We start from the raw sequence: 17,397 nt of genomic DNA, 5'->3' as shown, positions 1-17,397 counted from the left end.
ACCCCCACCGTCTCTCCCGTGGAGTGTCGCGGCCACCACCTAGCCAGCCCTCGGCCGCTGCCCTCGCCCAGCTTCCAGGCCCTTCTCGCAGCAGCCGTGAGGGTGGTCCTACTGGAACCAGAGTCAGATCGCGGCACTTCTCTGTTCAGAAGCCTCCGGGTCCCCCCGTCACATTCCCAAGTAGAAGCCTGCGTCATCGAAACAGCCTCTGGGGCCCTGGCCGACCTGCCCTGTTCCCTCCCTCCCCTCCTCCTCCTGTCTCCAGCCACACAGGCCCCTCACTGTTCCTCCACTGCACCAGGCCCGGTGCCACCCCAGAACCTTTGCACAGGCTGTTCCCTTACTAGAATGCTTCCCCATGGCGCCCTCTCTCAGCTCCCTCATGACTTGAGTCATTGGTCGTTTGAAACGGCTTCCCTCGGGGTACCTCCTAGGCGCAAAAGAGAGAGAGAGTGTAACTGACCGTTCTTTGGGGGGCTGCTAGTGGGGTCTGTTCTCTCTGGGGTTACGTCGACTTGGGAAGAACTTGTTGTCAAGATACCGATGCGTCGTTGATGTCAGCGTCCACATACCAACCCAAGTAAAAGGTCCGCTTCCAACGTCAACGACACGGGGCCGGGGGCAGTGACGAGGTGAAGCGAGCATCCTTCCCGACACTTCCTCATCCCTGTGAGCCAGTCCTGTGTCCTCACACACGTGAGCCGGTGCCCCGTCCTGCCCACCCCCCGGAGTCTGGCCTCGCCCCCTCTCCGGCCCCAGAGGACCCCTCAGACGCGGCACCGTGTGCCCCCCGCCCCCCTGCCCGGGGTGGCAGAGAGACAAGTCTTCGGCCTCCTCGCCCTCGGCTTCCCGCACACGGCGGGGCCCCCCTCTGTGCCTCCGTGTTTCTTGAGGCATCGTCAGGATCCTGGGGTGCAGATGTGGACGGAGCCGCTTCCCTCTACCCGCCCGGGGTTCTCAATCCCGCGGGGCAGACGCGCATTAGATAAAGTGTGCCTGCCAGCTCTAGAGGGGGAACGTCTTCTGAAGACAAGCTCAGGGTTCAAAGGACCCCCTCAAACGCCAGCCCCTCCTCACCTGGCTCCGCGTCCAGAGCCCCGGCGGCAGGGGTGCTCAGGGCGGGGAGGAGGGTGCACCCTGGGGTCAGAGGGCACTGCCACGCTGGCGAACCACTCGCTGACTTTGCAGCTAAGCCTTCGGCCCGTGGCACCAAGGGGAGAGGGGTCGGGGCGAGGGGGGACCAAGGAGGCGGCTCCGCTGGGACCTGACTTTCTGTGTGGCTGGCTCCCGCCCTTCTGACCCGAGGCTGAGCTCTGGGGGGACAGCGACTTGCTGTGGATTCGCTCAGCCTGCCTTTTGGCCGGGGCGCAAAACCTCGCACGTAAGCCTTTTCGGTATCGCGTCCCGTTTGCATTTGCAATCTCTCAGTCAGGGACGCGAGGATATATCAGTCCGTCTGTCCGTCGTCCCGTGTCTTGTTTTGTTTTTGTTTTCTCAGAAAGAAAGAAAGAAAAAAAGCTTTACTAAGAGAAAATACACAACAAATTCCAGAGTGCCTGGTCTTCAGGCCACTCCATCCCCCCCCGTGGCCCCCCCCCGCCCCGGCGCGGGGAGCCCAGACCGGTCGGGCCGCACACATCCCCTACCCCGGGGGGGAGGTGTGGCCGCTGACCTCTGGCCTGAGAGCTCTAAGGAAAGGGTCAGGGCAGGAGATGCCATGGGCCCCGCCCTTGGGGAGGGCCCTGGCTTGGAGCAGACTCGCGGCCAGTGAAGTCACGTCAGTGGCTGCGGTGAGGTACCTTCTGTGGGGGCTTCACAGCCCAATTAAGAAAAGGGGCAGGAGGAAGGAGTGTCTGGGAAATCACCCCCTCCTTCTTGGCCTGTTCTAGCACAATCTGACTGCCCCAGGATGCAGAAGTCCTGGTTGGGGGCAAAGAAATAGCAGCCCAAGCAATAAGGCAAGAATTCAACTAGGACTTTTATATTCGGTGACCAGCGGATGAGACAGGTGGCCAAGCCCCAGCCACCTTCACCCTTAGATTAATGATTTGTCCCTCAAGGGCAAGGTGCCAAGAGGTGGACAAGCCATAAAGGCCGAGGTTGCCCTGTTTAACGCCGGGTGCAGTGCTGATGGGTCCGTCAAGCCCTTTTCAATCCTCTTTGTCCTGACATTCCTGAAAGTATAGGAGACACTTGGTGTCCAAATGACTATGAAGACCCAACCCAAAAGGTCTCAGTCACACGCAGGCTTTTAAAAATCAAATCAAGGAATCTGAAAACCAGGCTGGAAATTGAAGGAACAAATACAGGCGTGGAGAGAAGCTATCAATTCCTGTGCCCAGAATCTCTTGAACCCAAATCAGTGACTGGGGATGTGAATTTCTTCACCACATCAATGGGGAGAACGTATGTGATTCTCTTAATGAGTCCATGTTAGCATTTGGGGGGATCCTGACGAACATGAGCGTGTCTTTCTTTATCCAGCTCCAGTGGCTGTTAGATAATTACGAAACCGCGGAAGGCGTGAGTCTCCCCAGAAGCTCTCTCTACAACCATTACCTCCGGCACTGCCAGGAGCACAAGCTGGACCCTGTGAATGCTGCCTCTTTCGGGAAGCTGATCCGCTCGGTTTTCATGGGGCTGCGGACACGGCGGCTGGGCACCAGGTGGGTGCACGCACGGGGGTGCCTGGGGGTCCCACGCCTGCCCATCCTCTGCATCCCCTGTACAGATATTGAGCTTTGGGAGAACGTGGGCTCCCTCCTGCCCGTGTGTCCTGACCTGCGTGCCCCTGGGTGAACTTGGATTTGTTCTGAATTGGCGGCACGGGACTGGCCGGCCCAAGGTGTTGGCAGTGGGCCATCTCTCTCCCGGTGACACGGGCTTTGCTCCAGCACTCTCTCGTCGTTTAACAATTTCCACAATAACAGGCTTTCTTAAAAAGCAGCCCCTGGATGATCTAGTAGGAGTTGGATTTATCATCTCTTGGTGCTTTCTGCCATGCCTGGACCCATCCCCCAGGGCCTGCCCTTGGCCTGCAGCAGCCAGGGACCGTCATGCGCCATAAACTTTTCCCAGGCACGAATCCAACACTCCCCCCACTAGAAAACAAAAAGTGGGTGGCCCAGAGCACACAGAAGGCTGTTTCCTGCATGGCCGCTGTCTGTGAAGTCATTCATGGGGTCGGGGTCATGCGTACACCCTCCGAAGCTGGTGTCTGGCCAAGAGAAGGTTCTCGGCCATCCTCTGATCCATAACAGAACATCCTTACGCAACATCGCTGGACGGAGGAGGGTAGGAAGGGGGAGAAGGAGAGCGAGCCCCTGGTCTCTGGGGACACAGCCTCCACTGTCTCTGGGTCCTCTCCAGAAGGCTCGTGCCCGGCCTCCACCGTCAGAGCGTCCCGGGTGCTTGGCCTCGGGCCAGGACCAGGGCTTTTCTCCCCACTGCTTTCCCTCCCCTGCCACCAGCTAAGCTCTTACCTCTTCTAGAAAGGACCCGCGCTCCTCCCGCTTGTCCCCGTTGCCAGATACCTGTCTGTCCTTCGGTGCTTCTCTCCTACAGAGCCCCTCTGACCTGCTTTCTTAACCAAAATGTCTAAAGCCCTTGGGTCATCCTGTCTCCCATAATAAGCTATGACAGTGTTTCCCACAAAGGTGCCATTTTCCAAATCATGTTGTTAGATGATGTGGGGCGGGGATGGGGGTGATGATGACGGTGGTGGTGGGGATGATGGGGATGATGGGGGTGACGGTGATAATGAAGGCGGTGTCGATGATGTCGATAATGATGGTGGTGACGGTGGTGACGGTGAGGATGGTCGGGAGGCCATGCTGGGTCACACAACGCCGGACTGCGTTTCCCATTGCGAGACTTCTCAGAGCTATTATGATGCTTAAGTGCAAGAAGGCAATGTCCAAGAGAGGGGCGAGTATAGGATTTCCTAAACCCCTCGGATTGTGGAATAGCCTGTGAACATTTCCCATATGGTCCAGGGGACACTGAACCCCAGAACCCGAAACAAAGGGCCAAGACCCGGCACCTGTCTTGTCGTTCAGGACATCTGCAAAGAGAACTGACCCTGAGATGCTTGGTTTCTAGGGGCAACTCCAAGTATCATTACTATGGGATCCGTCTAAAGCCGGACTCGCCCCTGAACCGGCTGCAGGAGGACACCCAGTACATGGCCATGCGGCAGCAGCCCCTGCACCAAAAGCCCAGGTGAGTGACCTGGCCCAAAGCCAGCCCACGGGCCGACTTCCCTGCCTGAGGTGGGGGTCGGGTCTGAGCTTCGCTTGGGAGAACATACAGAGAAGCGTTTCTCAAACGTTAAATGTACAGGTCGGGGCGGCGGGGGGCGCCCGCCCCCTCTCCAAACTATGATGGAAAAAATAAATTCACAGTAGCCTCTGGTTCCAGTGTCCTGGGAGAACCAAGGCACAGGAGGCTGGAGTCGCAACCTCGTCCAGCTAACAGAGCCTTCTGCCTTTCTCCTTTAAAAAAAAAAAGATAGGCGTTATTTTTTAGAACAGTTTTAGGTTCACAGCAAACTTGGGCAGAAAGTACAATGCTCCCTGTCCTCCCGCGCACGCCCCCCCCCCCCATCAACATGGCACCAGAGCTGTGCGTGGGCACCTCGTTACCACCTAAGTCCATGCTCCACGCTCGGGTTCTCTCTTGGGGCTCCATTCAAATGGGTTAGGACGGGGGCACCTGGGTGGCTCAGTCGGTTAAGCGTCCGACTTCGGCTCAGGTCACGATCTCCCGGTTTGTGAATTCAAGCCCCGCATCAGGCTCTGTGCGGACAGCTCGGAGCCTGGAGCCTGCTTCTGATTCTGTGTCTCCCTCTCTCTCTGCTCCTTCCCCGCTTGCGCTCTGTCTCTCTCAAAAATAAAACATAAACAAACAAACAAACAAACAAACAAAAACAAATGGGTTTGGACGCAAGTGTACCCAGCATCACAAGGTAGTTTCACAGCCCTCGCAATCCCCTGTGCCCCACCTCCTCACCCCTCCCTCCCCTCAACCTCTGGCAGCCACCGAGGTTGCCATAGTTTGGCCTTTTCCAGAAGATCACGGAGCTGAAGTCATAGATCTTTAATTTTCAACAATAGGGGAAAAAGAGAATGTTGAAAAGAACCCAAGAAGCCTGGAGAAAGAAGCTTATATACTTAAATGGCTGCCTCTTCCTGACATTTTGATCCAATGGCTAGAAAGGCCCGGTCATTTTCTGGAATGTTCTCTACCCATCACATACCTGCTCATCTTTTAAGGCAGGGGTGAGCACACTTTGCTGTAAAGGGCCGGAGAGCATCTCTCTTGGGCTTTGCAGGCCAGACACTCTGCTGACTGTTCAGCTCTGCCGTCGTAGAATGAAAGCCACCACATGATCCCTAGACAAGTGGGCATCATGGCTGTGTGCCAGTAAAACTTTATTCGCAGGCACCTCTTTCTGCCCACAGGTCCTGGGCTCTAATAAAATCACCTTGTTTACACCCCCTCCCCCCCCCCCCAAAAAACTTTATTCACAAAACAAGGAGCACAATTGGCTCTCTACAGCTGTGATCTGCAGACCCCTGGTTCAGGGCCCCACTCGAGTGTGTCACCTCCCTGGCAGCCTCGCAGTCACCTCTCCTTCCCTGCTTCCCTCTGCCCCTGGCTCCTCTCCGCAGAATCCAGACTGCTCCGGGGCAGGGACCGTGCCCCACTCACCTCCACGTGGTATCATCATACCTTGGCCAAGCCGTATGTGGCTAAAAGCCGATTTTAGCCGCTCTAAGGCCATCCCAGTGACTCCAAACCATATGTTCAATCATGGGAGCCGGGGGCCACAGAAGAGAATCTCTAGAACGTTCTCCGGGAGCCAACAGGTGGAAGAGTGGACCCAGCAGTCCTTCCTGTACCTGTCTGGGCACAGTGTGGCCTCTGTAGCTTCTTCTTGTTGTTTGGTCCGGGCCCTGCAGACACCTGTGACTCATGATGCCAGGCGGCGTGTTATCTTAGGACCAGCCCTGCCCCTCGTGCCGTTGACTCTTGGAACCGCCACGCATCCGGGAGGCATTTCTCCGTCCTCACGGGAAGCCCGGCCCCACTGTCCACAAGGAGAGGAGCCCCCCGCTCTTGCCGCCACACGCTGTCACCGCCCCCACAGCGTCCTGCTGGGCTCAAGGGACACGGGGCCCCGGGGCCCCGGGGAGCGCAGTTCACTGCCGGGACGGGCTGGTCATGCGTTCTGGCTCGAGGCGAAATGAAAGTCCTGGAATTTCCTTTGAGACTATGTAATAGTCAGATACTTGTGACTCTGTAGAAAGAAATTCACTTATCTTCTAAGAGAGAAGTATTAGGGGGGAAAACACACACACACACACACACACACACACACACACACACACACAACCTGAGGACTCATCAGCAGATGAATGGATAAGCAGATGTGCCCTCCAGACCCTGGAATGTCATTCAGCACTAAAAAAGAAGGACATCCTAACACCTGCTACAACGTGGATGGACCATGAGGACATTATGTTCAGTGAAATAAGCCAGACACAAAAGGACAGATACTGGAGGGTTCCACGCACAGGGGGTCCCTAGAGGAGTCCCATCCACAGAGACAGAGGGTAGATGGTGGGAGCCAAGGGGGGGGGGCCGGGGGGGGCAGTCAGTGCTTCATGGGGACAGAGTCTCGGTTTGGGGAGATGGGAAGTTCTGGAGACAGTGGGGGCGGCTGCACGACAGCGTGACTGTGCCTGAGGCCGCTGAGCTGTGTGCTTGGAGACGGTGAAGTGGTACGTTTTACGCTGTGTGTATTTTAGCAGGAGGTTTTTAAAATTACACAGACACACACCCCAAACTGAATCCTGCTCAGCTCTCTGCTCCCCGGGCCCCCGCGGGCAGTACTGCTGGGGCCTCACGGTGGCACTGTGTCCCCCATCCAGGTACCGGCCGGCCCAGAAGACAGACAGCCTTGGGGACAGTGGCTCGCACGGCAGCCTGCACAGCACACCGGAGCAGGCCATGGCTGCCCAGAGCCAGCACCACCAGCAGTTCATCAGTGAGCCCCTCCCCCCCCCCCCAGGCACAGGGCCTTCTGGAAGAGCTCCGGCTTCCTTGAGTTGCTCACGGGGTTCACCTACAGGGGGCTTTAGGCTGCTTTCTTGTATAATACCTTGTAGATTACATAGAGGTGTTCTATGGTGTCCCCAAGATTTCAGAATAATCAGCAGATGCCCCCCAAATTAACGTGCAAGGTGACCGTCGGGAAAAGAAATACGTAACGTGAAATGCCCATCAGAAGGAAGGCCAGATTATTTTAAAACCTGTTGGCTCAGGACTTGGCCGCCCTCTCAGTTCTCCCCCTTGCTGCCCCAGAGCCTTTAGAATGCTCGGGACTCCCTGAAACTGTCTCTCCCCTCCGGGGGCCCTGCCACCGGGCTGCCTGGCCCTCCCCGGGAAGACCCCCTTCCCCACTGGCGCCACCCCTACCCCGGGGGGAGTGACTAACTCACAGACTACACTGTGCGACAGGCCCGGGGCGGGGGGCTTGCTGAGGTCACTGCCCATAGGCTCACACGCTGAAGACAGCAGTGGCCTTCGACTATCTTTAGTGTATTTTTGGAGCCCAGGCAGGACCCTTCTGGGAAGTCACCAGGGACAGCCACGGCTGGCCCCCCTCCCCGGATTCGCTGCCCTGGGTGCACGCTGGGGTGATGGGAGCGCTCGCTGAGTGCCGGGCCCCGGGCTGGGCGCCCACCTGTGTCAGCGTATTTGCTGTCGCCGGGAGAGGACAGTCCTGTCCCATTCTGTCCCTGAGAAAACCAAAGCTTAAAAGTCGTGAGACCCGGGGCTGTGGAGCCGTCACTGGCACGCCGGCTGGCACTGGCAGGCCTCCTAGCGACTCCTGCGTGCGGACCTCCTGCAGCTCCGTGAACCCCCGCTTTCCTCCCCCAGATGTCTCTCACGTCTTCCCGGAGTTCCCCGCGCCTGACCTGGGCAGCGTCCTGCTGCAGGAGAGCATCACGCTGCACGACGTCAAGGCCCTGCAGCTGGTCTACCGGCGGCACTGCGAGGTGACCGTCCCCCCCCCCCCCCCGCACCGGAGACAGACGGCCTGGGCCACGGGGGGGCCCCCTAGAATGTGGGCGGAGAGCAGGGCGTGCCTCCCCCAGGTGAGGCGCTCAGCCTCACACGTCGTCAGAACCGCCCAACTCTCACGTCACCAGGTGTCTCTGGGTGACCCGGAGGAGACAGGAGTGCCCCCCCCCGCCTCCTTTGGTTGAGAAGTAGATAGGATTTCCACTCCCTCTTTTTTTTCTCTTTAATATTCATTATGAGAGAGAGAACAAAAAAACCCAAAAGATCGAGCAGGGGACGGGCAGAGGGAGAGAGAATCCCAAGCAGGCTCCACGCTGTCAGCACAGAGCCCGATGCAGAGCTTGATCCCCTGAACCGTGAGATCACGACCTGAGCTGAAATGAAGAGTCGGACAGTGAAGCGACTGAGCCGCCCAGGGGCCCCAGAATCTCCAGTCCCTGAACCGTGGCCCATCCGTTCACTCTGTCCCTTCTTGGGGTCTCTCTCTGCATTTCAAGGGACCCCACTGCGGCTCCTATCACGCCCGCCCGCCCCGACAACAGTGCCAGGCGCGCTTTCCAATGCACAGCTGTGTCTGACCAGCCGTGTTTATTCGCAGGCAACCTTGGATGTCGTGGTGCACCTGCAGTTTCACTACATGGAGAAGCTGTGGCTTTCCTTCTGGAACTCCAAAGCGCCCTCGGGTGACGGCCCTGCCCCTCTCCCTGCCAGGTAACTCACCGCCCCTGCCCCTGCCCCTGCCCCCGCCGAGACTGGCCGCTCATTTCCCAGGACCCCAGGCTTAACCTGCAGGCTGCGCCCCCCCCCACACACACACACACTGTGACCCAGAGACCAACGTGTCACCTTTCCGGGAACTGGTGCTCAGGGCCCCCTTCTGGGTGTGTATGCTTTTCACACCCTGACCGTGGCCTGTGGCTGGTGTTGCCCCTCCGTCAGTTCAGCAGGAGGGACCGTAGGGGACCCCAAGAGTCCCAAATAGAGGACGTGTCATCGCCTGGCCACAGGCAGGGGAGGGGCGGCATGGGCCCACTGGGGACTCGGACGCGGGGCTCGGTGCGGTCCTGTGGCCCTCCTGCCACCCCATAGGCCGCGGCTCACCCCATCTCCCCGTTCCCCACAGCGACGGAGAGCCCGAAGGTGCCGTCCTCCCGAAGGACAAGCTGGTGTCTCTGTGCAAGTGTGAGCCCATCCTCAAGTGGATGAGGAACTGCGACCACATCCTGTATCAGGCCCTGGTGGAGATCCTCATCCCCGACGTGCTGCGGCCGGTGCCCAGTAAGCTGCTCACAGGCGGCCGCTCTCCCCCGTTGGCCCCCTGTGCTTTCCCTGTCCCCCAGAACGAGGCCCAGGGGAGGGCCAGCTCGTGGCTCCGTGAGGCCCGCCACCCTCGGGCCACCGCCTGTCTGGGGCTTTGGAGGGTGCGTGTGAGGCTGAGGTGTGCTCAGTGCTGTGGGTGGGGGGGCGGGGGGGGTGCCCAGGTGACACTCCAGCTGGGAGGAGATCCCCAGAGGGTGGGGCTGAGGTCACAGGACAGACCTACCCCAGTCTGCAGGTTTGCTAAAACCCCACTGGGGCTGGCGACCTTCCCGGGGCCCCTGCCCGGATGCCTCCAGGATGCAGGTCGGGGGTCCGGTCCCTACAGGCTCTCCCTCTGGGCCTCCTGAGGGCAGAAGGAGGAGGAAGCTGGGCCCTGAGGCCTCGCTCTTAATGAGCGACTGCAGGGGGCGCCAGGGGTTACTCCGGGGCGGGCGGGGACCTATCAATGCCTGTGCCTCTCGCCTCTGGGCCCAGCCGAAGCTTTGCTCTTTCTCTGTGGGCCGGTCTGCTTCTCTCTGTGCCAGAAAATGGGAAACGGCAAAACCACCACGTTTCTCCTCTGGGCTCAGCCTGCCCGAAAACTGCTCGTTGTAGCGTGCAGTTAGAGCCTCCGTATGAAGGTTGGGGTCGGGGTAGATTTCCTTTTACGTTTTTGTAGGGTCTTCTGTTAACAGCCTTAGTGGTTTTGTATCGCCAGCCATCTCTCGATGCACTCGGAAGCCAGTAGAATATACGCACTGGGTGTGTCTGAGGGCTTCCCCTCAGCACTGTGTGGACCGTTCCGTCATCGGGGCTGTCCTGGGCACTGTGGGGGGCTGGGCCTGGCCCCCACCCACTCGGTGCCCGGAGCTCCCCCAGGTGCACCGACCACAGAGGTCCGCACACATCCGCCGGTGTCCCCTGGGGGCAGAGTCGCCCTCAGTGAGAGCCACTGGCGCAGACGGGCAGGTGAACAGAGCTGAAGGCCCTGGGCGGCCCTCATCCTTACCCAGCGCCCCCCCTGCACTGCGCGCCCCGCCCTCCGCCTGGCCCCTCGTCCGTCCACGTGAGCCCGCCGCCTCTTTTCCTGCACCGCTTGCTCTTCCGGGTTCTCTGCGTGTGTGTGCGTGTGTGCGTGTGTGTGTGCGTGTGTGTGTGTGTGTGTGTGTCTTGCACTGATGCTGCTCCTGATGGGCGAGACTGCCTTTCTCACGGTGTCTTGGCTTTATCTCCCAGGCACCTTGACGCAGGCCATCCGTAATTTTGCCAAGAGCTTGGAAGGCTGGTTGACGAATGCCATGAGAGACTTCCCACAGCAGGCCATCCAGACCAAGGTAGCCGCTCCGCTGCGAGGGGAGCAGCTGGGAGGGGCCCCTGTCCTCTGCCCCGGGGAAAGCAGGCGGCTCCTGTGCCTCCTGGACCCCTAGTCCTCCCAGGAAGCCCCGAGGCTGCTGGCGAGGAGGGCCGGCACTAGCAGGGAGGGGCACGACGGAAGGTGTCATTTGCTCTGAGGCACTTGGGTCGATTCAGAACAGGTAGAATGATTCCATGTCCGTCACAGGGGGGAGGGTTTAATCTCCCTGCTGCCAGCCTCACTGCGACGGTCTTGGCCACGAATCAGAACCTGAAATGAGCCCACTTGGCCTCCATGCACAGAGGACAGTGATTGCCGGATGCTCTCACAAGCGTCCCTTAGAGACCTGCAGACCGGTGAGGCCAGGTTCCCAGCATCTGGCCTCCCTGACCACCTTCGGGAACTCTCTGTTAGACCAGTGACTCTCAGACTTAGGGTGCCTACGAGTAGCCAAGGTAGCGGTTACAGTCACAGATTCCCAGGCCCCACCCCCACAAAGCCTGATCCCGTGGCACCCAGGAATCTGCCACTCCTGAGAGCCAGAGGCTTCTGGGGGGATAAGCATACCGTCATGAATGCTACCTCCCCGATACTGCGGCATCTGCTGTAGATGCCAAGGTGCCTTGGGGAGGTTTGTGTCCTTCATTTATTCTCACTCTTCAGGTCCTTGAGACTGTCTGAAGCGGGGGGGGGGAGGGGCTCTTCCCTGCTCCCTCCCCCTGCGCTGTCCCTGAGCCCAGCACCCGCCCAGGAGAAGAGCGAACAGCCGAACAGCCGCTCGGGCTCACTGGTCTCCCTGGCCACAGGTGGGCGTGGTCAGTGCCTTCGCACAGACTCTTCGCAGATACACGTCTCTCAACCACCTCGCGCAGGCAGCCCGGGCCGTGCTCCAGAACACTTCCCAGATCAACCAGATGCTCAGTGACCTCAACCGCGTGGACTTTGCCAACGTGCAGGTGACTCTCCCGTGCGATCCCCCGCTGTGGCCCGGGTTGGGGCGAGAAGACCGGGCCGCAGATCGGCGACGCCGTGCGTGGACCCCCACCCCCCACCCCCCACCCCCCACCCCGCCGCCCTAGCCTTCCAGCCTCGAGAAAGACGCACAAAACCACAAGATTCCACCCACAGCAAAACCGGCATGCGTGAGAACAGGTTCAGGGTGGAGGCCCCCCCCCCAGCCCTGATCCTGCAGGCCCCCCAGCGTCCGGGCGCCTGGACCCACACGTCCGTTCATGCTCTTTAAGAATCTGCCTCCCATTGCCATTTTCGTGGCTGTCTCCTCCGGGCTCAGGCTGTGAGCGAGGGGCTCCTGCCGCGAGGCCGCTCACACCGAGTGCGTCCACTAAATACACAAGACACACATCTGGGAAAGTGACCACTTGAAAGTAAAACGCCACAAAGACCCGGTGTGTCCTCTGAGCCTCGGACCCGCGAAGCGCTCAGAAGCCCGGGGGGTTCCCTCTCTGGGTGTTGTCTGTCCATCCGCGTCCACCCCTGGGCTCGGCGGCAGCAGGGAAAGGCCCGGAGCGGGCCGTGGGGGGCTGTCCTGACCCGCCGCCCCCCGCCCCGCAGGAGCAGGCCTCGTGGGTGTGCCAGTGCGAGGAGAGCGTGGTGCAGCGGCTGGAGCAGGACTTCAAGCTGACCCTGCAGCAGCAGAGCTCCCTGGACCAGTGGGCCACCTGGCTGGACAACGTGGTCACCCAGGTCCTGAAGCAGCACGCCGGCAGCCCCAGCTTCCCCAAGGCCGCCCGGCAGTTCCTTCTGAAGTGGTCCTTTTACAGGTGAGTCCGGCTTGACTTCCGCCAGAACTCGGGCCGGCGGGGCTGGGGGCCCCAGGGCCGGAGCTGCCCGCTCGGCGGCGGCGGGGACCCTGGACGGCGAGTTGATAGCTTCCGAGGGGAGCGAGCGGCCTGTGACCTTCCTTTCGGGACCCGCGCCCCGCCCCTCCGCCCCGCCCCCGTGGTTGACAGGAGGCCTTGGGGGGAAGGGGGCGGGCGCCACGGCAGCAGCTCGTGGGTGGGGGGAAGGGAGCCTGGGGGGAAGGTCCCCGCCAGGGACCCAGAACGCGAGCTCGCCCGGTCACTTGCGAGGGGCTCGGGCACTCGGGGCCGGTCTGGGCGGCTGGCAGGCCCCTCGCGGGTCCACGGGGCCCCCAGGAGGCCTGGCTCGACTGCCTGGCCGCGACTCCCTGCTCCCCGGAAGGTTCCCAGCCCCCGTCCGCCCGTCCCCCAGCTCCATGGTGATCCGCGACCTGACGCTGCGCAGCGCAGCCAGCTTTGGCTCCTTCCACCTGATCCGCCTGCTCTATGACGAGTACATGTTCTACCTGGTGGAGCACCGCGTGGCAGAGGCGACTGGAGAGACACCGATCGCCGTGATGGGAGAGGTGAGGGCCCCCTCCCCCCGGCCTCGGGACCGCGGGGCGGCGGGTGCAGGTGTGGGCGCCGCGGACGCCCCAACAGAACAGCCTGCAGGAGGCCCGCAGGTGGGAAAGAGCGCCCGGGCTGGACCCGACAGACCTGGGTTCAGACCTGGCTCCAGAGTCCCCGCCTCCGAATCGAGACCTTGAACATCCACCCCACCACCCCGCACCCCTCCCCCCCGTGGCGTTTACTGTAAACGACGTTTACAATTTACCATTCTAGCCATTTTTTTAAGTTTATTTATTTATTTTGAGAGAGAGAGCACGTGCAAACAGGGGAGGGGCAGAGAGAGAGGGGGAGAGAGAGCATCTCAAGCAGGCTTTGCGCCACGAGCGCAAAGCACGACGTGGGGCTTGAACCCACGAACTGTGAGATCATGACGTGAGCCGTGCAGGTGCCCCTGCCATCCCAGCCATTTTTAAGCGAACGCTTCAGTGGCATTTAGTACATTAAGACTTGTGCAGGGGTGCCTGGGTGGCGCAGTCGGTTGAGCGTCCGACTTCAGCCAGGTCACGATCTCGCGATCTCGCGGGATCTTGTGATCTCGCGGTCCGTGAGTTCGAGCCCCGCGTCGGGCTCTGGGCTGATGGCTCAGAGCCTGGAGCCTGTTTCCGATTCTGTGTCTCCCTCTCTCTCTGCCCCTCCCCCGTTCATGCTCTGTCTCTCTCTGTCTCAAAAATAAATAAAAAACATTTTAAAAAAATTAAAAAAAAAAAGACTTATGCAAACAGCACTCCTATGTGATTCCAGAAAGCTCCATCACCCCAAAGGCAAACCCCATCCTTGGCAGCAGTCTCTCTGCCCCCGTCCCTCTCCCCAGACGCTGGCAGCCACCGCCCCGCTTTCTGCCGGGATTTGCCCGTCGTGGACATTTGACTCGCACAGACCCACACGTGATGTGGCCTTTTGTGTCGGGCATCTGTCACTCGACATAATCTTTCAATGTCGTAGCGGGTGTCCTTGCCTCACTGCTTCTGTGGCCAAACAGCATCCACCGCGTGGCTGTTCAACACTGTGCGTCACCTGTCCCCGCACCGACGAACATACGGCTCGTTTACACTTTTGGGCTGCTGTGAACCCTGGGGGCACCTTCTGGTTGGAATCCCTGTTTTTGCCTCATTCGGGCACACTCCTGGGAGTGGAATGGTGTGTCACATGGGGTTGTTCTGAGGACATATGAGGTGACGCTTACAGAGCTCTTAACACATAGTAAGCCTGTTACCACTCAGAGGCCACAGTCCCTGTCCCCTTGGTGGCCTGAGCAGTCAGCACCCCCTCAGCTCTCCAGCGGCTGCCAGGCAAGGCCCAGAAGGTGCCAGAGGGGACACACCCAGCCTCAGTGCCTCCTCTCGCGTGGGGACCGCTACCATTTCTAAGCGAAGGCCTGTTTGAACTGTGGATAGGGGACGGTGGCTGACATTCACCGGGACCAGGCCCCTCTGCGAGGCCCCTGACGCCCGGGCTTCTCTCTTTCAGTTCAATGATCTCGCCTCCCTGTCGCTGACACTGCTCGATAAAGGTGGGTGTGTCCCTGGGTTTTCTGTGTGGCTCTCCCGGGGGTTCCTCCTCCCACTCCTGTGCTAGTGGAAATCGAGGCAGCTCCCGGGGTGGGCTGGGGACCTTTAGGAGCTGCCTCCAGACAGGCCAGGATGGGCCAAGGCTCCTAGGAGCAGCCCTGCACCTCCCCCTCGGGTGGGCGCCTCGGGGCGATGTCTAATTCCGCTCCCCAAGCACCTCCACCCCGGGCCCAGGAGCAGGGCCACAGCCCCGGGCCTCCGGCATCCACTCCTCCCCACCCCAACCCATTCCCTGCCCCACGGGGCGGGGGCACTGGTGCCAAGGGGGACCCTGTCAGAAATGTGACCGGGCAATTGGACCCTGGTCAAGGGAGGTCTCCGGTCACAAGGCCTCCTGGGGCACTGCGGCGGGGGGGGGGGGGGGGGGGGGGGGGGGGGGGGGCGGAGACCCTGGCCTGGCCATGCCTGTGCACCTCTCAGAACGTGCTTCTCTCTCCCTCCCTGCCGCACCCCCTGCCCGCACCCCTCATCCCCAATGCTAACCCTGCAGATGACCTCGGCGAGGACCGCAGCGGCGAGGCTGACCCGGACGCCCACAGCCTGGGTGAGCCGCTGGTGAAGCGGGAACGTGGTGACCCAAACCACTCCCTGCAGGGCATCTAGCTGGACGGTGCCTTCCCCGGGCTCCGGACCGGGCCCCTCGAGCTCCGCCGCAGCAGTGCCTCTGAGGTGACGTGACCTGACTCGCGAGGCACTGGCGCACCCTCACAGGACACGCTATTCCTCAAGAAAACCATCGGTAAACAAGGCAGAAGGTCACATGGGGCTCCCGAGCGCCCAAGCTGGTCTCCTGGTGCCTCCTGGGGCATCTTCTTCCGAACGTTCTCGCTCTCTCCTCTGCTGGGCCGTGAACTTCGGTCTGAGTCTACGCACCCCCACCTAAGGGCCAGACGGGTCGGCGCCCCCACACTGGGCTCCTTCGCTGTTCCGCTGGTCCCAGTTTCCACCCTTGTGTCTTAAAACTCGGATCCCAGGAGGGACGGGATGTTCTGCAGCTGTTGGGCAGTGCTGGGCTGACCGGTGCCCACGGGGCCCCCTGGCCTGGTGCCCTGTGGTGGGAAGGGGCCATCTCAGCGCCGTGCCCGAGGCCTCCTGCCCTGCCCGCTGTGCCGAGGTGCAGAGGCCGGCCCGCCGGAGCCCCACGCGCAGACGCCAAAGGTCTCTGGAAGCCGCCGCCGATCGCCGAGTCCCTGGACCACGCACAGCCCACAGCCCCACGTGCCTCAAAGAACATGTCACGGAAGTGGCCCGCTCATGCCGAGATACAGTGGTGTCTTTAAGAATCAAAACCATAAGTTTTATCAGCAACTAGAAGGATTTGGGTTCTGTCCGAGTTCGTGGCCAACATCAGGCCAAACTGCTAGGTCTGGAATGAGTTTTTCCGAGGGGGCTGGGTGGTCGGTGTTTCAGTGGCACTTTGAGAGGGCAGCCATCGGGCCACGTCTGCCTGGCTCCCACTCCACAGAATCTTCTGGAACGCCTGCCTTTGAACTAGCAATCCTGGAGCACTTTGACCCTGGGCAAGTCCCATCTTGAACTGCTCAAAGTTGAAACTCTTCTTTGAGTTAAATGAATCCCGAGGACTGGCACAGCCTCGAACTTCGAACACTCCGGATCTGCATCCGTCATAACACGTTGCACTTGGTTAGTTCCGTGCGAGAGTTCTGCCCCCAAACCAGCTGCAAAGAAGAAAGACAAACCTCTGGTCTAAGAAGCGACATCTTATGAAATGCAATAGTTTCTCCTTTTGGAAATATGTTTATATCAATAGTTTTGTGCTCAACGCGTTATTAGAACGTTTCTTATGAACATGTATGTTGCAGTATATTCAGTCCCCGATGTTTTTTCTCATTCACACAGAAGGTACCGATGTAAACTCACGTGGCCTTTAAAAACCTTCCTTCCGCAGCCCACTCCAGGTGTGCGGAGAGGTGTGGAGGGAAGGGCGAGAAAGACAGGCGCTTACTTTAGAAGCCAAAAGTCCATGATAATCACGATGTTTGCCTGCTGTTACAGATGGAACCAGACAGAAGGAATGTCTTTAAAATATATATCTCCTCTCCTGGGAGACATTTAAGCTCACAGTTGACGGACTGGGATGGCCTGCCTTTTCTTCCACATGCGCTAAGCAGTACAAACGGGGTTTCTGCCTCATGCTCCTGCCTTTGCAGGTTCCACGAGGGACGGTAGAAACGACGGTAAAGACACGAGCCTTCCAAGCCCGTTCTTGTTTCGCGCTGCAGTGAACACACTGAGTGTACCCACTCCAGGGACCACGATCCACACCCCAGCCCCTCCTACACACACACACACACACACACATGCACACGCACACGCGGTGGTCCTGAAGGATGCGGCCCTCCCTCCAAGCCAGTCCCCTGCCTTAGACTGCCAGCCCGGCCGGGCTCATCCCAGGCGAGGCTCAGAGGAGAAGCAGTGGCCTCTGGCACCTTCTTCTTGGCTCTCTGGGGAGTGTTCCGGAAGGAGCAGGTTCCCTGAGCTTCATTTAGCAGGGCCAGCCCTGGGCCAAAGATAGCAAGAAAAGAATTCTCAGCCCAGGATGATGCAGACTATTTGTAGGCAGACGAGACTCATTCAGATCCTGCTCCAGCCACTGACGAAACCCGCCAGTTGTCCTCAGGGCTTGTCGGGT

At 60.0% G+C, this 17,397-nt stretch overlaps 1 protein-coding gene across 5 annotated transcripts in view; it reads left to right on the top strand.

Annotated features, from left to right (window-relative positions):
• Nucleotides 1–16,828, top strand: part of RFX2 (regulatory factor X2) — a 91,799-nt gene extending 74,971 nt beyond the window's left edge. For 3 of the 5 annotated variants that reach the window (XM_040461662.1, XM_040461659.1, XM_040461660.1), the window contains 12 exons: nt 2,485–2,666; nt 4,102–4,221; nt 6,936–7,051; nt 7,948–8,066; nt 8,690–8,802; nt 9,215–9,369; nt 10,627–10,724; nt 11,551–11,700; nt 12,317–12,525; nt 12,947–13,130; nt 14,644–14,686; nt 15,235–16,828. In XM_040461662.1, coding sequence (XP_040317596.1) covers nt 2,485–2,666; nt 4,102–4,221; nt 6,936–7,051; nt 7,948–8,066; nt 8,690–8,802; nt 9,215–9,369; nt 10,627–10,724; nt 11,551–11,700; nt 12,317–12,525; nt 12,947–13,130; nt 14,644–14,686; nt 15,235–15,347 — 1,602 coding nt within the window. In that variant the 3' untranslated portion in view covers nt 15,348–16,828. The remainder of the gene's footprint in view (nt 1–2,484; nt 2,667–4,101; nt 4,222–6,935; nt 7,052–7,947; nt 8,067–8,689; nt 8,803–9,214; nt 9,370–10,626; nt 10,725–11,550; nt 11,701–12,316; nt 12,526–12,946; nt 13,131–14,643; nt 14,687–15,234) is intronic. The other 2 variants (XM_040461663.1, XM_040461661.1) reach the window with 1 other exon arrangement.
• Nucleotides 16,829–17,397: the final 569 nt, after the last annotated feature.

The sequence above is a fragment of the Herpailurus yagouaroundi genome, unplaced genomic scaffold (assembly GCF_014898765.1).
Source record: "Herpailurus yagouaroundi ecotype Mexico unplaced genomic scaffold, PumYag 295, whole genome shotgun sequence".
Lineage (NCBI taxonomy): Eukaryota > Metazoa > Chordata > Mammalia > Carnivora > Felidae > Herpailurus > Herpailurus yagouaroundi.
Note: the sequence above shows the minus strand (reverse complement) of the source record. Positions and strands in the feature narration are given on the sequence as shown.